This window comes from Anomaloglossus baeobatrachus, chromosome 1 (genome assembly GCF_048569485.1).
Source record: "Anomaloglossus baeobatrachus isolate aAnoBae1 chromosome 1, aAnoBae1.hap1, whole genome shotgun sequence".
NCBI classification, from domain to species: domain Eukaryota; kingdom Metazoa; phylum Chordata; class Amphibia; order Anura; family Aromobatidae; genus Anomaloglossus; species Anomaloglossus baeobatrachus.
In genome coordinates this window covers 531,994,248-532,019,201 of record NC_134353.1, presented here as the reverse complement: position 1 = coordinate 532,019,201, position 24,954 = coordinate 531,994,248, and the positions used below count along the sequence as shown (strand labels likewise).

The 24,954-nt window shown below is 40.8% G+C and overlaps 1 protein-coding gene across 3 annotated transcripts in view; it reads left to right on the top strand.

The window, feature by feature from the left end:
* Positions 1-24,954, top strand: part of ADAMTSL1 (ADAMTS like 1) — a 483,577-nt gene that overhangs the window by 276,725 nt on the left and 181,898 nt on the right. For all 3 annotated transcript variants that reach the window (XM_075316452.1, XM_075316459.1, XM_075316466.1), the window contains exons 13-14: positions 7,606-7,690; positions 15,895-16,196. In XM_075316452.1, coding sequence (XP_075172567.1) covers positions 7,606-7,690; positions 15,895-16,196 — 387 coding nt within the window. The remainder of the gene's footprint in view (positions 1-7,605; positions 7,691-15,894; positions 16,197-24,954) is intronic.

The window sequence follows — 24,954 nt, the reverse complement described above, 5'->3', positions numbered from 1 at the left end:
TAAAAGGAAGCTCTGCTAAAGAGGCCAAATTTTAACAGGACTTATTTAAAAAATTCCACCCAAAGCGAAGCAATTAGAAAGTGGTTATGTGAAAATATAAAATATTATGAAATTTAAATTTTTTATTTAAAATGAAAGATTAGCTGCTTTATTACCTGGAGGGGGCAGATTCTTCATTGTAAATTCACACACACAGACACACACACACACATACACACACACACACACACACATATCAGAGTGAGCAGCAGACTATGCAGTGTTAGGCTATGTGCGCACATTGCGTAAATACATGCAGTTACGCTGCGCTTTGTAGCGCAGCGTAACTGCATGCGTCCTGCGTCCCCTGCACAGTCTATGGAGATTGTGCAGGGGCCGTGCGCACGTGGCGTCTTAGAGCACAGCGCTTCGGCTGCTGCCCGAAGCGCTGCGTTCTAAGAAGTGACATGTCACTTCTTCTGTGCGCTTTGCCGGCAGCTCCTGCTCTGTCTATGGCAGGAGCTGCAGGCAGAGCGCATGGAATCGGCTTTTTTTTTTTTCTCTACGGACATTTTCTGAAGCGATTTGAAGCGCACGTGTGCTCTTCAGATCGCTGCAGAAATTTCTGCAGGGCTAGTACGCAACGTGCGCACATAGCCTTATAGTCTATATACTCGAGGTGCATTTATACTGAAAGGTGTGAAGAACATAATGAAAGCTTATAACTCTATCTGAAGGTTGCAAAATGGGAGCAACATACTTATGATACATATGCTATTAACCCCTTTACGACCGCCGATACGCCTTTTAACGGCGGCATATTAGGGTACTTTTTCCGATCCGCCGCTTTTTAACGGCGGTCGGAAAAAAGGGTCTAGCGCCCCCCAGAGTCGGAAAATTTCCGGGGTCTCAGCTGCCAGGGGTAGCTGAGACCCTGGAGATTACGGTTCAGGCCGGTTTTTTCATTTAAAGGTACGGTGATCGCCGTTATTAACCGAATAACGGCAAGCATGTACCTGCAAAATGAAATGCCGGTTTTTAATGCATTTTAATGGTTTCTCTCACATTTGACGTGATCTAACAGTCAAATGTGAGAGAACGATCCTTGTCCGGTCCCTCTCGGTCCCCCCCCGGTACCTGGGTCTCGTTACCGAGTTCCCACGGCATTCCCCCGGCCCCCCTCCTTCTCGTGTCCGTGTAAAATGGCGGGCGCATGCGCAGTTCGACCGCCAAAGTCTGCCGCTTTCCACCTAGCAACGTCAGGAATTAATTTCATTGGTTCCTGACATTTGAACACTGTGTTAGACCCTATCACAGTGATCAAATACCCCAAATATTTTGGAAATGGCAGCATTTGGGTCTGCCTCCCTCTTCTCTCCCTTGTAGTTGATCTGGGAGAGAAGAGAGAGAGAGACTACATTTGCTGCCTTTTCTGTCAGAAAAAAAAACACCAATTTTTATTATAAATCAGTCATCCTCATCCCCAATATCCTCACCCAAAATATCCCCCCCCAAATATCCTCATCACCTCCGTCAGAATCCCCCCTTAGTTAGAATTTTTATTTTAGATTTTTTTTTTTTCTTATATCAGGGTTAGATCAGGGTTAGCATCAGGGTTAGATCAGGGTTAGGATCAGGGTTAGGATCAGGGTTAGGATCAGGGTTAGGATCAGGGTTAGGGTTAAAAAAATCTAAAAATAAAATTTTCAAAAATTTAAAAAAAAAAAAAAAAATTTGTAGTATTTTTTTTTCTTTTTTTTGCTAGGCAGTGAAAAATACTGTAATGGCGCGGAGAACATTTACCGCCGAGCAGGCATACATGCTTCTTGCCTCCGGCAGTTCAGGTTCGGATACAGAGTCTGCCTCTGAAATCGAGCGATTTTCGGATGGTGACGACTCGGCTTCCTCCTCGGGATCCGACAGCCCGATGGTAGCGGAGTCGGTCGTCACTGCTGAAACGTCAGAGGCAGGTCCAAGTAGTGCCCTTCCCCGGCCACTATGGTATCCTGACCCGTCCTTCTCCCCTCAAATTCCTCCATTTGTAGCAACCCCCGGTATAAATGTAAATGTCACAAATTTTACCCCATTAGATTTTTTCCAAATTTATGTTACCCCAGAAGTCCTCCAATTATTTGTCCACCAAACCAATTTATATGCCCGTCAATATATATCCCAACATCCTACCTCCATCCATTCCCGCTCCTGGATCCCCACAAATGTCCCGGAACTTAAAAAATTTTTGGGCATAACTTTTAACATGGGGTTAGTGAAAAAATCTACACTCCGCTCGTACTGGGCAACAAAAACAGTGCACAGCACCCCTGTGTTTGCAGCCATCATGACCCGATCCCGATATGAGACCCTTTTGCGATTCCTGCACTTTAACGATAATTCCCAAGCCCTCCAAAGAAATGACCCAAACTATGACCGACTTTATAAATTGAGACCCCTAATATCCCTTCTAAAAACTACCTTCCTAAATTCGTATACCCCTGACAAAAATGTTTCTATAGACGAGTCCCTTATGAGCTATAAGGGCCGTCTGTCTTTCCGCCAATTTATCCCCTCCAAGCGTGCCAAATATGGTATAAAATTATACAAAATGTGCGAAAGCACAACCGGTTACACGTGTACCTTTCTCATTTACGAAGGGAGGGATCGCCAAATCAACCCCCCAAACTGCCCCCAGGCAATTGGCATCCCTGGCAAAATTGTTTGGGAGCTAATGACCCCCTTCCTTGAGAAAGGCTATCACGTGTATACCGATAATTACTATACCAGTGTCCCCCTTTCTAAATCCCTCCACGCTGCAAACACAGGGGCCTGTGGAACAATCAGAAAAAACAGAGTTGGTCTACCCCCACAGTTGGTGTCTAAACGTCTGGAGAAGGGTGCGTCCTCCTCAATGGCAAGTGACCATCTTCTTGCCATAAAATGGAGAGACCGCAAGGATGTTTTCATGCTCACCACATTGCATGCGGACACCACTGTGACGGTCAGGGACAGGGGCGCCACCAATGACAAACAGAAGCCGCTCTGTGTCGCAGACTACAATAAGTTCATGGGAGGTGTAGATTTGTCTGACCAGGTGCTTCAGCCTTATCTAGTGAAGCGGAAAACCAAAACCTGGTATAAAAAGGTAGCAATCTATCTCCTACAGGTTGCTACCTATAATAGCTTCATCCTCTATAAAAAATCTCAAGGACCGCTCTCTTTCCTCCTATACCAGGAGAAAATTATTGAGAGCCTCCTCTTTAACTCGGAGGCACAGGAGGAAGCCTTCGAGTCAGAGGATGTCCGGAGACTTTCCGAGCGTCATTTCATTCGCCCCATCCCTTCCACTCCCACCCAAAGGTATCCCCAAAAAAGATGCCGTGTTTGTAGAAAGCACGGCACAAGGAGCGATTCCCGGTACTACTGCCCCATGTGCCCCTCCCAACCAGGCCTTTGCATCTCCCCCTGTTTTGAAACCTACCATACATCCCTCAATTATTAATTGGCATAAATAAATTACACCAAACTGTGTGGTAGCAGCTTTTTTTTAATTTTGAAAATACTTTACTTTTATATTTCTGTTCAGTAATTTTTTTTTCTTGGACTAGTAATAAAGAGAAAATTTTCAGCAGTAAAACACATTTTACCCCATTTCACAATTAATTCCAGGACTTTATCATCACATCCCAAACAATTATTCAGACAAAACCCAGTCCACATGCCCACGTCTTTAGACTCCAAAGTGTGGACTCCACTAATGTTCTCAAAGTCTCATCATTTGACAACTTTCCAGGACTTCATTACTCAAACATTTTTTTTACCAATTATTTTAGTTTGACTCATATTACCACTAGGTCTTACTACACAAAACTTTTCTTTGCATTTATCTTGGTATTATGGGCATGATCATTTTATTGGAGGATCCCCTAACAATGATGCTGTGCCATATTCAAACACTATGGGCTTTACTGCAGGGTTCTTGCCGAACCACCTGCATCGAACAATACTTTCAGAATTCTGTAACGAATTGGTCGTTTTGTGCACATAGCGGTTCCTACCTTGGCGGGCAGGAGCCTGTTATGATGTACCATGTCGCTTGGCACATTTGTCCCTCATATAGGGATTGATGGAGCTAAGAAGACATTGTACGACCAGTTATTTGGAAGATAAAGCTGTCCTTCCGGCCCTGCTGGTGTTCTGTCATCTTTGGCACACTCAGGTTTGCCACATAGTGGCTGCCAACTCCTCCACATTTGAACATTTTGCCCTTCCGTCCAATAAAGTTTATTCTTCCTTCTACAACTGTTTTGTTAGCAAGACCAAGTCCAGTAAATGTGTTTTTAGGGGCATGCCGCCCTTTGTGAGTAATAATTCCTGGAAGGATTTTGAGAATATATTCCATGGTGCCCACAATCTGTTTCTGCCAAATTTGCTTTCAAAAATTCAAATATTGCTCCTTTCGTTCCAAGCTCTACCATTTGCCCGTACAGAGGTTTCTCGCCACATGTGGGGTATCGGCGCGCTCATAAGAAAGTGGGTAACAAAGTGTGAGCTCCAATTTTTGGAGCTACCTCTTGAAAAAGTGAGAAAATTGATGCTAAAGCAACATTTTTGCTAAAAAAATGAAAATTTTCAATATGACAACCTAATGTTATCAAATTCTGTGAAGTACCTGTCAGTCCAAAATGCTCACTATACCCCTAGATAGAAGCCTTAAGGGGTCTAGTTTCCAAAATGGAGTCACTTGAGGGGGGTTTCAGCTGTTTAGGTACCTTAGGGGACCTGTAAATGTAACATGGTGCCCGCAATCTGTTTCTGCCAAATTTGCTTTCAAAAATTCAAATATTGCTCCTTTCGTTCCAAGCTCTACCATTTGCCCGTACAGAGGTTTCTCGCCACATGTGGGGTATTGGCGCGCTCATAAGAAAGTGGGTAACAAAGTGTGAGCTCCAATTTTTGGAGCTACCTCTTGAAAAAGTGAGAAAATTGATGCTAAAGCAACATTTTTGCTAAAAAAATGAAAATTTTCAATATGACAACCTAATGTTATCAAATTCTGTGAAGTACCTGTCAGTCCAAAATGCTCACTATACCCCTAGATAGAAGCCTTAAGGGGTCTAGTTTCCAAAATGGAGTCACTTGAGGGGGGTTTCTGCTGTTTAGGTACCTTAGGGGACCTGTAAATGTAACATGGTGCCCGCAATCTGTTTCTGCCAAATTTGCTTTCAAAAATTCAAATATTGCTCCTTTCGTTCCAAGCTCTACCATTTGCCCGTACAGAGGTTTCTCGCCACATGTGGGGTATCGGCGCGCTCATAAGAAAGTGGGTAACAAAGTGTGAGCTACCTCTTGAAAAAGTGAGAAAATTGATGCTAAAGCAACATTTTTGGGTAAAATGTTATTTTTTTTTTTTTCATTCCACATTACTTTAGTTCATGTGAGGCACCTGAAGGGTTAATAAACTTCTTTGATGTGGTTTTGAGTACCTTGAGGGGTGCAGATTTTAGAATGGGGTCACTTTTGGGTATTTTCTGTCACCTAGGACTCTCAAAGTCACTTCAAATGTGATGTGGTCCCTAAAAAAATGGTTTTGTAAATTTTCTTGAAAAAATGGGAAATTGCTGATGAACTTTGACCCCTTATAACTTCCTAACCCCCAAAAATTTTGTTTCAAAAATTGTGATGATGTAAAGTAGACATGTGGGAAATGTTGTTTATTAACTATTTTGTGTGACATAACTCTCTGGTTTATGGGCATAAAAATTAAAAGTTTGAAAATTGCAAAATTTTAATTTTTTTTGTCAAATTTCATATTTGTTCACAAAAAAAAAATATCATCCTAAATTTACCTCTAACATGAAGCCCAATATGTCACGAAAAAACAATCTCAGAATCACCGGGATCCATTGAAGCGTTCCAGAGTTATAGCCTTATAAAGGGACACTGGTCAAAATTGCAAAAAATGGCCTGGTCATTAAGTACAAAACTGGCTTCGTCCTTAAGGGGTTAATATATGTTACTGTTTCTCATGTATATAAGTCTTTTATAAAATCATAAAAAGCTTATGTAAAAAGATATTTGTACAATTACTAAACATAGGAAAACATCCTATATCAATCTATTTCTTAACACAGTAAAATAATAACACTTATACCCACCTCTGGTGCTGGCACTATTCCAGTGGTTTCAGCGGTTACACTCCTAGGGCTCCTATGACATTGATGTATCATGTGATTCTGCATCCAATCATCATTCACTTTACTGTCCCTTCCCTCAGATGTAATTAATGTGCGTATATCGCACTGCACTGGGATAACATCTTAGTGCAGTCCGATGTTTCTCTCTCACCCATTCACTTGAATGGGTGCGAGTGATATGACTCTCGCAGAAAATTACAGACCATTTAGGACTGAGAAAAAAAATCGCTGATCTGAGCTGCAGCATTGTCTAACCTAGGGCCGAGTGCAATTCCAGATTTTTTCACTTTGCACTCGCATTTATACGCTTGTATGAGTTTACCCTAAGTTTAATTATTTTACTATGAGAAATCATACTGATTGAGACGGAGTTGTCCGAGTAGTGAACAACCCCTTTAATGTAACCGACCATTAGTATGCTGGATTTTTGAGTAATAAAGACAAAACGTTGAATTATGGTCAAAGTACTGAAGTGAGAAAAAGGTATAAAAAAAATGGAAACCAAGGTAAAGAGCGAGAGAGAGAGCCATATTAATGAACCATAAAATCCTCTGGATCAGTCGTAAGATCCCCTTCATCTAATATGCACACAATGTTTTGAAGGAATAAGTTGGGAGTAAGCTGAAATGTTTTCTCTGGTGGAAAATGCCATGATATAAAAACATATATCTTATTACTGTCTACTTTAAAGGGGTTGTCCCATCAACAAAGTTCATTTTAATCAATAGATCTTGGAATAATAATAAGTACCACAATTGGATGTGTTAAAAAAAAATGTTCCTATGTTGAGATAATCTTATATATGTGTCCCTGCTATGTACTCTGTAATGGTTGTGTCTGACTGTACAGGAACATGGTCTGATCATACCACATCACCTGTGCTGAGATAATCTTATATATGTGTCCCTGCTATGTACTGTGTAATGGCTGTGTCTGACTGTACAGGAACATGGTCTGATCATACCACGTCTCCCTGGTCGGGGAGGAAGTAAAAGAGAGTATACAGACATTACAACACAGTATCGCAAATGCTTCCTTATTTGCAGTAAAACATTTTTAAAAACAGACAGGGAAATGTTTTACCTCACAAAAAGAATCAACTGTGGTTCCGTGCTTGTATACTTTTTTATACCTCCCCAGCCCAGGAGCTGTGGTATGATCAGATCATGTTGCTGTACAGTCAGACACGGCCATTACACAGTACATAGCAGGGACACATACATACCGTAAGTTATCTCAGCACAGGACCTTTTTTTTCTTTTAAATACATTCCATTGTTGAATTTATTATTGTTCCAAGATCTATTGTTTAAAATTAACTTTAAAATTAACTTTGTTCATAGGAAAACCCCTTTAACTATTTGTGAAAACATGATTTGTTCTACCGCAGTAGATCTTTATGTTTTAGAAAGACTATATGTTTTTTCATCATACAGAAAAATTACCCGTGGAAGCCAAATTGCCGTGGTACAAGCAAGCACAGGAGCTGGAAGAGGCCACAGCTGTAACTGAAGAACCTTCGTAAGTTTTAGCTACCTCCGATCTGCAATTGATATTTTGTTTTTATTTATTGTGTTTATCCATAACTATTTATTACTAAATGTACCTATCCATTTATCATTAGACATTGCATGTCTCTGCACAGAATTATAGCTATGAAAACCCAATTTTCAGCTATTAATTATTGGCTTCCTATCGATAGCAAGTTGCATAGTTAATACAGTTGAAATAAGACATATCTGTCACATTCAACCAAGGAATGGGTATGTGTACTTACTTAATGATTGATCCAGCCCGCATCATAACTTTACATTTCTTCACATTGAACCTCTTCAGCCAAATATTCTGTTTGTCTGATTTGGCCTGTAACTTATGAACATCCTTCATAGACTGCACTATCCTACATAGTTTGGAGAAATGACTGGATTGTTTGCTGTAAGTGGGACATGAATAAATGGTAATGAACACATTCTGTGAGTATTTCCTTTGTCCCTTCTTCCTTTTTATGGCCTTGTATCTGGCAGTAAGAAATCTGCCTGCGCAAATGGTCCTCTGCCATTGTTTTGCTTGTAATAGGAAACTGAAGGCTTATAGCCCTTTCACGATGTGTTTTTTCCTCCATTCAGTAGACTTGTCGGGAGAATATGTCAGAACCCCCCTGTAAACGGGATTCAGGCTTATGTGCCGATATGGCCATTGACTATAATGATGTAGACAAAGTCACTATGTGCTGTGTTTTGCAAACTTTTCGGCCATATACGCCTATTGGAATTGGACACCAGCACATAGTCTACTACATCAAACTGTTTGCCTCTAATAGGCATATGCAGACAAAAATGAGGCATAACAGAGCACATGGTGACTCTGTCTGTGTCATTATAGTCAATGGCCTCAGCGGCGTGTATGCCTAAATCCCATTTAGGGGGGTTCAATATAAGCCCTGATGGGGCCACTGATTGGAAGAGAAAACGGAGTGCAAAATTTCCCTAAGTGTTGTCACCTTAGCCAAGCAATGCAACCGCAACCATCTATCAGATGAACATAGAAGGGACTAGTAGGAAAGTAAGCCATGTTTATTCCAAAATTTCTACAAGATCATGTCTTCAAAATTTTTTGCATGATCCTGGATTTATTTCTAGTTTTATGGGTTTTTTTTATATGAATTGCCTCACTAAAAGTACTCAATAGCCTCCTCTATAAAACAGACAGCTGTTCTTACTGTGCCAGAACCAGTTCGTCCCTATATTATATGGATGGGTATTCCTAATCAGAAAGTCTCCCAGATTAGTGAGGTTTTTTGTGGTGAGACTACTCCTTTAAAGGGAAGGTGTCATCAGAAAATGACCTATTGTTTCAATCAGACTTTTTATTAAATATATATTTTACTAATTTTTAGCAATAATTTTGTCAGGCTACCACCAGGGGGAGCTGGAGCCCTGCAGGAAAAGACACTACACAGAGCTGAATCAGCATGGAGGTGGACACACAGTGTGTGCTGGAGCACTGCCCTGCAGAGTCAGCCAGAATACAGAGGCCACAGGGCATGCGGGGGATGGTCAGGCAGGCCAGGTCATACACAGTACGGTAAAAAAGAAGACTGGAGGAAATAGCAAAAGCTGGGTCGAGGTGAGGCCGAGGTCAGTACCAGATGAAGCAACCGAGTGGGCAGGTAGGAGAAGGGGGAACGACTGGGGCTATTGTGGGAAGGAAGGAGGTGAGACGGAACACAGACAGAGCACAGGGGAAGGAAGGAGCAGGAAACACTTGCAGAGACCAGCAATCACAGGCAAAGTAGTGCTAAGCTTATAGCAGGCGCTGGTTCACCAGAGATGACAGAATTTAAATTTAAAGCATCCAAGCTCCGGAAGTGAGGCCCGAGAGAAGGCTCCGCCCCCTAGCCATGTGGGTGGGGAGGTGGAACCATGGCAGTTTTCTCTTCCATATCATACTCTTTTTTTTTAAACAGAATTGTTAGACTTAATTTCATTCTGGCCACATTGGGTTTTTTATTAGTCTCAATAAACAGTGTCCGCCCCTACCATTTTGTATTGAAGCATCTAACGAGAGATCATTGTGAATGGTGGGGGAAGTAGGTTCAGGTGAGATCACCTATTCTTATTGGAGGATATCATGTTATCTTCTGTGTATGGAGGTGTTATCAGTCATTTTAATCCTGCCTCTGTGACAAGGTGACTTCAGTAATCTCTACATTGAAAGTCCATAAATATAAGTCTAAAAATGCTCCAGTGTGAAAATTGCATGATTACTAATTTTGTTTTTTTTTAACAAAGATTATGATTAGAGATGAGCAAACCTGAACAGGAAAGTTCAGTGTTCCTACCAAACACAGTCTTTACAAAAAATTCAGAGTTCGGAGTTTGGGTACTCGAGTGAGCATCGCTGTGCTCATGTACACTTAGTGCTCATGCCATTGCGAGCCACTTGCAGAGTCTGAATGGATCGCACTGGGGGTAAAAGCAGCGTTATCAGATGTAGTGTGCACAAAAATAGCACTCCCTCCCCTGCAAGTTCTCTGTTTATGGCTGGCTGTATGTGGGCTTAGACCCGAACTGCCCAATCAGTAACTTTCAAAGAGGTTCAGGTTAAGTTTGGGTCAAGATCAGAACTTTATCTAAAGTCCGGCTGAACCCAGCGAACCGAACTTCCACGGGTCCACTCCTCTCTATTCATGATATGAAAAAAAACATTGCAAAAAATGTTTAGACATTACATGTAGCGCAAAAACACAATTTAAACAATAGGTCATTTTCTGTCTACATAACATAGAGCCAACTGTCAGTCAGTGGTGGTGGCGCGGTTACAGCTGCTGCTTACCATGCACGGAGTAGTTACTGAAACCATACCTGCACCAGCCTTATGACTGAAAGCCTGCAGCTGCCGTGAGTAATGATGTTCATTTCCTCCCAGCAGTGGGATTCTCAATGTGGCAGAAGGACTGCCTCCGAACACTATTAACCTGAAGATAAAGCTCATATCTGTAGGTTAATAGCCTTTTTTTTACATGATAGGTTCACTTTAAGGCTGATTCTTTAAACTACTGTAACACTGTAAAAAAACAAACAGTTTTCTTTTTTTACATGTAACTGCTTTTCCTTTTGCTGAAAGAACAATAGACAATATGCTATTGTTCCGAATACTTCATTTTTTCTCTGCCGTCTGTTACTTGTAGCTTTCCCTTTTCTCACTTAGTAAGTATAAGATTCTGAATGTAACACTGCACTGTCCGTATATTGTTAAAATAAAGACGAATGGAAAAACAGAGGCGTGAATATGATTTGTGAAGAAATATAAAATGTGGTGCTTTTACAGGTAATTATTCAGGTAAAGTTTTTGGAAAGTCATTGAAAGGAAATGATGCTAAAGTACTCAGCACAGTAACCACAGAGTCTCTGTAAGGAAACTCGAAATGCTATTATTAAAATGCAGCTTATGCCGATTTCCCGTTGCAGCGTGATTAATGGGTGCTATTTACAGCTTTGATCTGCAGAGTTCCCTGCTCTCTGTGCTGGAGCTTATGGGGCTGAAATTGAAATCTTAATGTAGTCAAATAAATTTTCCTTTCAGAGGAGTAGAATTGCCGTGTAGGGCTACTTAATATACACTGTATTATATTGCAAATGAAGCCCATGTGGCGAGCTACTACATTGCTGGGATCTATTTTCCTATATAACACACATTAGCAGGAAGAATGAATATGACGCTAGGCTTTGCGTTCTCCATTTTACGACTATACCTAACAAAGGCCCTAGTGTCATTTATTATATTATAATTATAGTATTCAGGCTTGGCTTGCTCCAAAACCATTCACATGCAGGTGTATTAATATATACACACATAAAATGATATATGTGTAACGCAACGGGATGGCTGGTACGAGGCGTTCACCACTCCAGCTGCTGCTCGATCAGACCTGCTACCATTATATCATTAGCACTTGCCATGTGAATTTTATGCCATTTTGCACCCTTTAGTCAAGTTATTTCTTGGGTCCTATCAGTTATTTTGGCATTTCATGCCATTCATATTTACTACTTTCTTGTGAAAATAACTTTACACTTGACTATTTATTAGGTTAAGGAAATGAAATAGAATTGGTTCTATAGACTGGCTGTACAAACGCTGCTGGCCAAATCCCTAGTCGATAAATAGATATTTTACTTGGCTCCAAAATAAACATGTTCGATTGGCTTGGCAGGGCGTGCATGTTTCTTTCAAGAAAGAGGGTGAAATATACTGCTGCTGGTCTCCACTGCCAGCCAGCATAATATCTCCAATGGGCACAAAGAAAAGGACATTCTGAAATCCCACATTCCTGATGTCATGAATCAGTTTGGACTCTGCTGTGGCAGAGTTGTGTTTGTCACCTGGTCCTGCGCTTGGTGTTTCCCGCTGCTTGGCCGGTGAGTGGAGCCTATTCAACCCTACCTCATTCTCGGGATCATGCCACTTTATTAGGATGTCTCCTCCATTGTTGCGGCACCAGTTATAGCCCTGCTCTGCAGTTTGCGCACCTGGTCCCTGTAAATGCTCTTGATTCTGCATGCTATCTTATCTGACCTTCCTGACCTCGGTCCTTCCCGTCATGCCTGACTTCCCTGACTTCAGTCCTCCCCATTCTGTCCAACCTCCCTGAGTTTGGTCCCCTCCGTTTTTGTCTTACCTTCTGGTCTTCCTCTCCTGCTCCCTGTTTTTTGTTTTGTCCCTGCCCCCCCCCACCCTCCTTCGACTTGCTCTCCCAGTTTCCGACCTCCGGGCTCACTCCTGACACTGACTCTGCCTACTTCCTTGTACTGCATGACTTCCTGGCCCTGACCCTGCTTGTACGACTTCTCTTAGTCATCTATCTGTGATTTCTCCTTTGACACCTTGTAGTTCCATAGTCCTGTTACTCACTCCAGTGTTCCGATTCCCCTTAGTGGTGACTTCACACCTGACTCTTCATTTCTTCAGCCTATGTTATCTGGATACTGCAGACGTTCCCCACACTTACAGTGCCTTGCGAAAGTATTCGGCCCCCTTAAATTTTTCAACCTTTTCCCACATTTCAGGCTTCAAAGATAAAGATAAAAATTTTACTGTTATGGTGAAGAATCAACGACAAGTGGGATACAATTGTGAAGTTGAACAACATTTATTGCTTATTTTAAACTTTTTTAAAAAATAAATAACTGAAAAGTGGGGCGTGCAATATTATTCGGCCCCTTTACTTTCAGTGCAGCAAACTCACTCCAGAAGTTCATTGAGGATCTCTGAATGATCCAATGTTGTCCTAAATGACTGATGATGATAAATATAAGACACCTGTGTGTAATCAAGTCTCCGTATAAATGCACCTGCTTTGTGATAGTCTCAGTGTTCTGTTTAAAGCACAGATAGCTTCTTGAAGACCAAGGAACACAACAGGCAGGTCCGTGATACTGTTGTGGAGAAGTTTAAAGCTGGATTTAGTTACAAAAAGATTTCCAAAACTTTAAACATCCCAAGAAGCACTGTGCAAGTGATCATATTGAAATAGAAGGAGTACCATACCACTGCAAATCTACCAAGACCCAGCTGTCCATCCAAACTTTCATCTCAAAGAAGGAGAAGACTGATCAGAGATGCAGCCAAGCAGCCCATGATCACTCTGGATGAACTGAAGAGATCTACAGCTGAGGTGGGAGAGTCTTTCCATAGGACAACAATCAGTTGTTCCACGCAAATCTGGTTTTTATGGAAGAGTGGCAAGGAGAAAGCCATTTCTCAAAGATATTCATAAAAAGTGTTGTTTAAAGTTTGCCACAAGCCACATGGGAGACACACCAAACATGTGAAAGAAGGTGCTCTGGTCAAATAAAACCAAAATCGAACTATTTGGGCACAATGCCAAATGATATGTTTGGCGTAAAAGCAACACAGCTCATCACCCTGAACACACCATCCCTACTGTCAAACATGGTGGTGGCAGCATCATGCTTTGGGCCTGCTTTTCTTCAGCAGGGACAAGGAAGATGGTTAAAATTGATAGGAAGATGGATGAAGCCAAATACAGGACCATTCTTGAAGAAAACCTGTTGGAGTCTGCAAAAGACCTGAGACTGGAACGGAGATTTGTCTTCCAACAAGACAATGATGCCAAATATAAAGTAAAATCTACAATGGAATGGTTCACAAATAAACGTATCCAGGTGTAAGAATGGTCAAGTCAAAGTCTAGACCTGGATCCAATCGAGAATCTGTGTAAAGAGCTGAAAACTGCTGTTCACAAACACTCTCCATCCAACCTCACTCAGCTCGAGCTATTTGCAAAGGAAGAATGGGAAAGAATTTCAGTCTCTCGATGTGCAAAACCGATACACATATACCCCAAGCGACTAGCAGCTGTGTTCGCAGCAAAAGGTTGCGCTACAAAGTATTAACTTAAAGAGGCCGAATAATATTGCACGCCCCAATTTTCAGTTATTTATTTTTTTAAAAAATTTAAAATAAGCAATAAATTTCGTTCAACTTCACAATTGTGTCCCACTTGTTGATTCTTTACCATAAGATTCAAATTTTTATCTTTATATTTGAAGCTTGAAATGTGGGAAAAGGTTGAAAAATTCAAGGGGGCCGAATACTTTCGTAAGGCACTGTATATTATCATGAGGTGCTTTCATTATCTTTACATTTGGTCATCTTTAATCTGATTCTATTTCTTGTTGATTCTATTGATTGATATAGATATGACACTCTCTCCCTTTGTACCAGATTGTCACTATCATCTAATGCTAGAGACAAATTAATAGGCCCAGCACTCGCAATAAATTTAAAAGTGAATTTTATTGCAAAAATTAAACGCCAAGCTGTATAAGCATATTAAGGCATGATAAAGGTGGGGGAAACATCAACACGTTTCAAGCAAAAATACTCCATGTTGTGACCCCCACCTTCTGGCTACTGGAAGTCACATTAAATGATGAATAGCTTTTAATGTAAGTCTATGAGAGCCAGAGCAAGTCCAAAATGAGGTTCTCATAGACTTACATTTAGTTGTACTTTCTGAATCTCTCCAACAAACACTGGAGCAGCCGTCAGGTCACAACCTCCTTAAGACCAATTGGAGCAGCGCTGATAGAAGGTGAAGAAGGCAGCTGGTAAGTATAACAGTAGAATCAGAGAACTTATATTAGAAACACCACTCCAGTGGTAAAATAAAAAATATGCTGGTTGTGGTGCTTTAAAGAATGGAATGAACAAATTGAATGGAGATGACCTGGATTTTGTAACTTGCTTTACAGTTTTTTTTGCTTAATGTATGGATCAGAAATGTTCCCAAAAGGGTGAATGCAGATTTATATGACAAATTGCTAAAAATATAGTTTGTAGTAAGAAAATAGTACATGAAACTAGTTTCTAGTAAATTTACTATGGGCCTGCATTCACAAAGAAGACATAAAAAGAGAACCTTTCACTAGTGGCGAGACAAAAGTGCTCAGTGTCTGTTACGAAATGATCGAAATTATCTTAATGATATTATCATACTATTTATCTTCATATTCATTATGTAATAATTATGTAAAAATATAGTTTCTCTTCCCATGCCCATTATTCGATTTTATTTGTCTGTCCTAAAAGAAGCATTTGATGGGCCAGGGGTTGTATTTTACAACCAGCAATCTAACTCCAGCCCAAATGAGAGGAAATTGTTTGTAATAACTAGAAAAGGGGGTTTATGTTCTAGAAGGGCATTCTAAATGAAAGCCTATATTCAGTCCCTCAATAAGCAGAAACTATTGGGACTAGTAAATTCTACATGGTGAATGAATATACATCTGAACTTTGCCTTATTCCAGTCATTATGTCAATACATACATTGATCTATATATTTGTTATAAGTCTCATGTGCATACACTTCATTAAGTTGAAGTAGTTCTCTAGTTTTTGAACCTTCCATGGAAAATAGAAAGAGGACTCTCTTCAGTAAGTTTCAATGCATATAGATAGATTTTGTCTATACATATGCTATGCTCTATAATTCTAAGTCTCCTTAGATCAGAAGAATATACGGTATATAGGCGGCCAATAGTTACCGGAGCCGGCCAGACTCTTTCATTATTTTTGTACCTATCTTCTCCTACCTGTACTTTTTCTGGGCTTTTAGATTGATCTATGATTGTGTAGTGGACTCTATGTTATTGCTTTTGAAACAATTAGTAGATGCTTCTATTTGTGCTTTTTTACAGATTCATTCCTGAACCATGGTCCGCTTGTAGTGTTTCCTGTGGAGTAGGTGTTCAACAAAGAAGTGTGAAGTGCCAGGTGCTCTTGTCATTTGCACAGACAGTTGCTGATCTTCCTCTAGATGAATGTGATGGTCCACAACCGGCCAGTCAAAGAACATGTTACAGTGGATCCTGTGATGGTGAAACAACAGAATTCAACACTGATGAAGAGGAGCTGGAGAATGGAGGATTGAAGGATACTGATGAACTCTATGACTGGGAGTATGAAGGCTTCTCGGAGTGCTCTGAATCTTGTGGTGGAGGTAAGTCATTTGCTTTTTCAATGGCTTACCTGTATTTTCAGCTTGCAAAAAAGGTTTGTAAATGTTATTCTGGAAAAAATACTAGTCTTTAATAGTTGACAGTCCAATTGAACTTTTGCTTTATATCAAGCCAATCAATAGAACAGACTTGTTTAAGTCTTGCTTTATCAAGATGAACAGACTCAATATCACACTACAATACTGTACATAGTTTAACATTCAGCACCAATGAATTTATAAAATCTTTATAGATAAAGCTCATTAGGGTAAATAATGAAGGTTTCATGGACTGTTGACCCTCAAGTGGGGAGTCTTTCAATTGGCTTAGGAAAGAAGAGAAAGAACCAGGCTCTCAAATACATTGTCCATTTTTTTGCTTTATTCACTTCTTGAACATTTCTGATCCATCCTGGGGTTTTAACAGCAGCTGCTGAAATCTCAGGATGGAGCTGAAATATCCAAGAGGTGAATATAATGGATTGAATATGTTTGCGTGCCGGGTTCCTTTTGCTCTTTCCTGGACTGCTTTCCGCATGCACCGAAGTTTGACGGTGGAGTGCTGATCACTTGTTGGATCTTTCAAATGATTTATGCCCACTAGTCTATTAAAAGTGCCGGAAGAGGGTTTATGCAAACAGTAGATGGATTGAGCAGTGTAGAGAAAATGAGATTTGTGTGAATGCCCCAAAGTTAGTCTCAGATCTGGCATGCACCACTTAGTAAACCCTGCCTAATGCCTCTCAATGAAGACTCTATCATTCTGATATTCACTGAAAAATGGCATGCACCTTGTATCCAACACAGTACTTTTTGCATCACTGAAATACTATGCAAATGCATAGGACAGCATGGCTTATATGGAAGGTTTGAGTGCTTGCCAAAACATTGGGGTTATCAAACAAGGTCAAGGCAAATGTGGTAGGAAGGGTTTACTGAAAAGGGCTGAAACACTTGTCATGACTAAAGGCCCAGTCACACTAAACAACTTACCAGCGATCCCAACAACGATACAACCTGATAGGGATCGCTGGTAAGTTGCTAGGAGGTCGCTGGTGAGATGTCACACTAAGCGACGCTCCAGCGATCCCACCAGCAACCTGACCTGGCAGGGATCGCTGGAGCGTCGCTACACGGGTTGCTGGTGAGCTGTCACACAGGCAGATCTCACCAGCAACCAGTGAGCAGCCCCCAGCGCCGCGTGGAAGCGATGCTGCGCTTGGTAACTAAGGTAAATATCGGGTAACCAACCCGATATTTACCTTGGTTACCAGCGCACACCGCTTAGCGCTGGCTCCCTGCACACCTAGCCACAGTACACTTCGGGTTAATTACCCGATGTGTACTCTGCTACATGTGCAGGCAGCAGGAGCCGGCTTCTGCGGACGCTGGTGACCACGGTAAACATCGGGTAACCAAGAAGCCCTTACCTTGGTTACCCGATATTTACCTTTGTTACCAGCATCCGCCGCTCTCACACTGCCAGTGCCGGCTCCCTGTTTCCTGCACTCCTAGCCACAGTACACATCGGGTTAATTACCTGATGTGTACTCCAGCTACGTATGGAGGGAGCCGGCACTGGCAGTGTGAGAGCGGCGGACGCTGGTAACGAAGGTAAATATCGGGTAACCAAGGTAAGGGCTTCTTGGTTACCCGATGTTTACCGTGGTTACCAGCGTCCGCAGAAGCTTGCTCCTGCTGCCTGCACATTTAGTTGTTGCTCTGTCGCTGTCACACACAGCGATGTGTGCTTCACAGCGGGAGAGCAACAACTAAAAAATGGCCCAGGACATTCAGCAACAACCAGCGACCTCACAGCAGGGGCCAGGTTGTTGCTGGATGTCACACACAACAACATCGCTAGCAGCATCGCTGTTACGTCACAAAAGTTGTTCCTTAGCAGCGATGTTGCTAGCGATGTTGCTAGCGATGTTGCTTAGTGTGACGTGGCCTTAAGGCTGAACTCAACAGACTTGCAAACTCATTCACATATACCCAGTTAATTATCTCTAAAATAATACTTTCTAAATGTAAACATACATAAAGTCACCTAGTTGAGGCTATTAGTAGTTTAGGCATTAACAGATTTCTGTAGATGGTCATAGAAAAGCCAAGAATTTCTACTGTATAGACAAGCTGGAGAGTCCTGCAGTGTTTTCTTGAATTGTTCTACAAATCCATGTCTATGACTACTTGTGAACTTGGCCATTCTTTTCACTGTTGAGGTCGTTTGTCACTTTTTGTGACTTTGCGTGGTTTGTATCAGCATATATAGGTCAAAGAAGTAGCTAGTGTTGAATAATGGGGGTTTAATCAGATTGACTTTAGCTTCTTGTGGTTAGAAAAATAAACATTTCTCTGTGGAGTCTTTTTGCATCCATGGAAAGTAAGGTGCCAAGTGCTTTTATTATTCATCAGGCACTATTTTCTGGCACATGAATGTGTTTTATTCAGGTTCCAAGTTCTTACATAAATGTTTTTCTATGAGTACATGTGTGTAGTGCATGAGACTTGCTCAATCAGCTTTCTTTTCGAGAAGCCTGACCTTCCAAGGTTCATCGACTCTCTTTGACACCATCTTGTTTACATACATGTAGTAGTCACACTCAAGTAATTCTGCTTGTTCAGGAACGAGGCAGGGCTGATAGCTTTCCATGAAAAATAAAAAAAACTATAGTTCATGAATTTTGGATCCTGGACAACAAAATTTCCTTATGTACTAAGCGAAGACAGAGGTAGAATCGTGATGGGTTTTAAAGATTTGTGCTTCTTAGTGATATGCTATTTCTGTGACAGATATTAATTGGATAAATGTCCTCCTTTTATTTCAAGTTTTACAATTGATGGCATATTAATGTGGGATTGGTCGATGATCAATCACCAGGAACCCCACTTATCACCAGAACAGCCCCTTCACTGCAATACTACACAGTATTACACAAATCAGCCTTGTTCATGTGAATAGAGATGAACTGCCTTATATAGCTACTTTCATAGGCTTGGGCCACACGGTCATTAATGTGAGTGAATTGCATGACACTTGGCTCCTGCTCTGCTGGAGTGTAAGCCAAGTGGCCACTGTGATACGATCCTGCGATCGCAGTACAGCAGCAGAGGACAGGGTGGGCGCTGCGGAGGACAGGGAGGGATTAATGTCCCTATCTCCTCCATTATCAGCTGATGCGATTCTCTCACTGCACTCACATTACACTGGTGTAATGCGAGTGCAATGCGATGTTTCTTTCGCACCCATAGACTTGTATGGGTGCGAGTGAAAATGAATCGGATGTCACCCGCAGCATGCTGCGATTGGTTTTCGGTCCATTTAGGGCTGAGAAAAAAATTGCTCATGGGAGCTGCCCCATAGAGTAACATGGGTCCGTGTGGAATGTGATTTTTTTATCGCATGCCACTCGCTCCGTTTTGCTTGCCGTGTGTGCTCAGCCTTATTGAGAGTGCTGGGTCCCTATTTTCTGTTGATCAATTATGGCCCTAAAAGTTGGATATTAACCACTTAATCATTTATTGGTTACAGAAGTTAGACTATCATTGTCATGAGCGGACATATAACTGGTGCAGCCTGTGCGGCCGCACAGGGTCCTGAGAGGTTGGTGGACTTATTTCTACATCTAAAGCAGGATGGGTTATGCATTGTAACGATATCTTGGACTGCAAAGGGCCCATATACTGTTCATGCACAGGGGCCCTTTTTGTCTGTGTCCACCAGTGATTATTGTTAAGACTTGCAATACTTATAATAGGTGACATCATATTGCCATTTTCCTTATATAGTTTGAATGCAGTTTTGGAACTTCAGTTTTTTGTAAGAAATACAAAAAAATGCACATTTTACATATTTCCTTGGCCAAATATAGTCTGTCTGAACACAATGTTAATATGCTCTGCAATATAGCGTAGATGGTCATTGTACAATAGAGCTATTTCCTGACCATGCTATAGAAGCAACTTCCTCTGTGTCTTCCGAAGGGGTTTCTGTACGAGTTAGGAAAGCTGTAAGTACCTTTCCCAGAAGGAATAGCAATGTCTGTAAAATGTTATTAGACCCTTTTAAATCCATTTTTTATGAGTTGTCTTTGAAGCCTTGCTTTGGTAGTGAAATCATTTCTACCTTTCCCCTTCTTTTGAGAAGCCCACAGTCTTTCAAAGAATGGAATTACCATTTGTAGCTGCAGACTATATTCACATGTGTGTAAGTGTGACTTTATTGGCTAAGCTCTGGCACTGATGTTAAAGATTCAGTAAAAGAAAACACTTTTTCCTTGGTTCTGGATGAGTGACTTTTATATCTCCATAGAATCATCCTACTATACTGAGGCACAATAGCTTAAAGTTTCTCGCAACGCAAAGTCCTTCTGTCCGATGGTGCTGTCTCTCAAGGCACATTGCTTAGCTGTAAAAAGTGTGTTATAAGAAGGTGATTCCACGTGGTGCATATGGCAAAGTACAAAAATACCTTGTTCAACTTTCAAAATGTTTATTTTATATGGACAGCTGGATGCCATGCCTGTGACCTCATTTAACACGTTTCACTCAATCTACATTGTTACTGAACTGGAACAGGTCACTTCCAGTAATAATACAATCGCTGCTGTTTTCTTAGGAGCACGGGTCCACAGGAGTTAAAACACTAGAATATGTTTGTAATTTTTTTAAACAGTAAAAAAAAGTAAAATCAAAACGAGCGTGGTTCATAAGTCAAATATTCTTTGTTAAGTTTGATTTTCTCTCTTCCCTGCATTATAGCAGGGCTTTATTTTTTCCAACGGGGTTCCTGTTTGTTTTTTTGTCCAAACATTAACAAAAAAATCTCTAAATTAGATTGCGTCCCATCCCCATATTTCATGCTGAAATGATATTGACTTTTAGAAAGATGTGTTACTTTAGTAAACAGAATGAAATTAGTTTTGCAGATTTAGGCTATGTGCGCACGTCGCGTAAAAACATGCAGTTACGCTGCGCTTTGTAGCGCAGCGTAACTGCATGCGTCCTGCGTCCCCTGCACAGTCTATGGAGACTGTGCAGGGGCCGTGCGCACGTGGCGTTTAAGAGCGCAGCGCTTCGGCTACTGCCGAAGCGCTGCGCAAAAAGAAGTGACATGTCACTTCTTTCCTGCGCTTTGCCGGCAGCTCCTGCACGGTCTATGGCAGGAGCTGCAGGCAGAGCGCATGGAATCGGCGCTCACTACGGACATTTCTGCAGCGATCTAAAGCGCACATGTGCTCTTCAGATCGCTGCAGAAATTTCTGCAGGGCTTGTACGCAACGTGCGCACATAGCCTTAACCTGTGTAAGGCTCTGTTCACTCCTGCGCTTTTGGAATTCCACATCTCTATTCTGCTGAAAGAACAAAGAAGTGGAATTCATGCAAAGCATGGATATATCTGTACATAACAGAAGTAACCTAATGACTGAAATGATATCCATGTTATTTCCATTATTGTAGTTGTTATTTTTCCTGTAAAATTTTTCATTTTCATAGAATCCTTTTATAAACATTGATTATGTACGCTGATGAGCAAAAGGGTACCAATGTTTTGAACTTTAAACTTTCAGTCTCTCTCCTTCCACTAAAGCTTTGAACATGAGACTACTTTAATTTTATAGACAATTATCTTGGCTAGGTCATATATAGATTTGACTTGCAACTATTTAGTTATGCAGATTCTTGTCATGTTACTGCATTGTTACTGTGTTTGTCCTGGTGGTGGAAAAAACTTTTTCTTCCTGTATACTACAAATTACAACCTGTTCTCACATTCCCTAATAGCTCAGTATTTTATTAGGTTGATTCCCAAGTGAAAGTTATTAATTCAAATTGAGGAGCAGCCATGAAGAAGATTTCCCAACAAAAGCAATACAGCATCATCCAGCTCATCAATAGCGGTCTCTCAGCCAAGAAAATTGCCAAACTGACACATCTGAATGCCATGACAGTTGGAAGAATATGAAATAAAGTCTCACAATCCATTCAAAAGCCAAGAGGTGGATGTCCAGGTAAAATTTAGAAGTCAACAAGTCATGACAAGGTCTACCAATCCTGGCGCGACAAACATGGCAGTGGAGGTGGCTCGTATGTTTCATAATAGTGACATCACAAATGTCCATGCATCTATTGTGCGATGCACGTTACATAAGCTTGGAATGGTGGCCCGAAGAAAGGTGGAGAAACCTCAAGGTCAATATCGTCATATGAAGCATCGGCTCAAGTTTGCAAAAAAGTTCATAAGGGGACAGTAGAAGACTAGAAATGGGTGATTTGGAGCAATGAGACACAAGTCAATAGACTAGTTTCTGATGAGTGCAAATTAGTCCAGAAGAAACAAATGTAAAGGGGCTAACATATCGAGAAATTGAAGGAATTGTCAAGTTTGATGGAGGAAGTCTGATGATGTGGGGTTATTTCACAACTAAAGGCGTTAGATACATGACCAGCTTTGATGTGGTCTCAAAGCTGAGCTATATGTGAGTATCCTACAAGATGAGTTACTTCGTACACTCAAGTACTATGGGTGTGAAAAGGACAACAAAAGTTCTAGCAGAACAATGACCCGAAACATATACGTCGAGATTGGAGAATTATTGATTCAGTGACAATGAAGTAGAGGTGCTGGATTTCCCCACAGTCTCCAGACCTCAACCAATCAAACACTTGTAGATAGAGTTGAAGAAAAAGCTGAATATCTAAGCGAGTCTACCAGTGTGCATCAACATTACAAACATATAGAAGAGACTAGCATTAGATTTTGGTTGAGACATGCTTGAATCTTATTGAGAGCATGCCCAGAAGGATTCAGGCAGTGTTGAAAGCCAAAGGTGGATTTACAAAATGCTAACAAAATAATTAAAATTAAGAATTTTAGGAGCAAAACAGTAACAATGTAATCACTTGACAGGAATCCGCATAACTACTCATATGCTAAATAGTTGGAAGTCAAATTTATGTATGAGATAGCAAAGATGATTGTCCATAAAATGAAGGTAGTCTCATGTTCAAAACTGTAGTGAATGGTGAGATATGGAGCATGAAAACCAAAAGTTCAAAACATATTTACTCTTTTGCCCGTCAGTGTATATAAATGCCACAATGTATAGAGCCATGCTGTTCTAACTATGTACACAGTTTACATCTGGCTCCTGTATTATAGAAATTATATATTTTTTGCTGTTATAGATATAATTACACATTCACTCTACTGTGTGCATTTATTGGATAACTTTTTAGCAAACAGCTTGGACTTTTTATTAGTTGGTTACATCTTTAAAAAGTATATAGCCATATCCCTTATTAGAAGACTTTTAGAATAAATACTTAGTACAGTGACGGGGAGAAGGAACGGTTCATTAACAATCCACCTGCACTTGTTTTGAGATGCCATAAAATTTTTATATTCTGAGAGGGATTTAATGTGCATTTTTTTCGGTTCTCTTATACTGGAAATGGATCACTTTACATGTGGAGTATACTGAAATAATTAAGGCAAATATAGGAAAAATAGTCTTTAAAAAAAAAGGACAGTAAGTCTACAGTCTTTATTTTCAAATCCATGGACTGTGTGAGCACCTTCATATGGAATTTCCTAAACCAGATCTGAGTAGAACCACTCCACTAGTAGATTGAATTTTTACATAGAAATGATGAAAAGGAGAATATATCCTGTAGACCCAGGATTGGTAACTCTTCTTCAATAATCTTTTTGTTCTGAATTTAGCCAGACCAGTAAGAGTATTCAAGGTAATTTTATTGTTTTTAGTGTCTCGAGAGATGAAATTGGATCGTCATAGACAGAACCTTTCACCTTCTAGAGGTAGCAACCAGAAGGAACTAGTTAGTAATTTAGCCGGCTGTTAGCTTCACGATTTCCCAATGCTGTCATCAAATATCATGCAACAATTATGCCATTCTCTACGATAAAAACATTGCTGGGCTTTGCTTTGTCAGATGCTTGAAGATCCACATAGAATTTGTCACTTCTCCCATGATTTATGGGCCTCCTCCTCCCCTGCCCTCATTCTTTTTCTTTCTTTTAAACAACTCTTATTAATATCCTATTCAGGAAAAATAGTTCCTTGTAAGAAATATGCCTGGGCAGTGTAAAATTCTGTGATTAAATGCGAACCTAAAATAATTTTTCATTGCCGTTATTCTTTTCTTGCTGAAAGGTTAGAGAGTTAAGCAAGCAGTCAGACGTCAGCTGTATTAAATAGCCAGCATATGTCTCTAAGAGCAGCGTTCAGAGCTCCGGTTGCTGCTTTTAACCATTTAAAAGTAATGCCAATCACTGGCAGCAGCATTTAGCCTGCAAGGGTCCTGCCCAGCGGAAAATCCAGATGCTCATCCTTCTCCATCGCAACAAGATCAAAGATTGCCAGTGAGTTGCCTACTGAAGGCCACCATACCTGCCATGTTGGTAATTGTAGAAAACCCATCCAGCAGTTGAGCTTCATATGAGACTATAAACTGCAATTGCAGAGTATAAGCAATCAAATGATCACAGATTCAAGTTCCCTATTGGGAGTGGGGGGTATTATAAAAAGTTTTAAACTATAAAAAAAATATTATAAATGTAAAAATATGTTTTTCCGATGTAAACTGGCTGTAGTCACGGGAGAGGGATTGAATCTGGACGCTCCAGCAAACTACATGAAAGAGTTGGTCCTGGCTCTGTGTGTTGCTTTGTATCGCGTGGGTTTGTGAACCTGAACAGGCCGCATGCTGCCGCTATCGTCAGCTGGCCAGGACC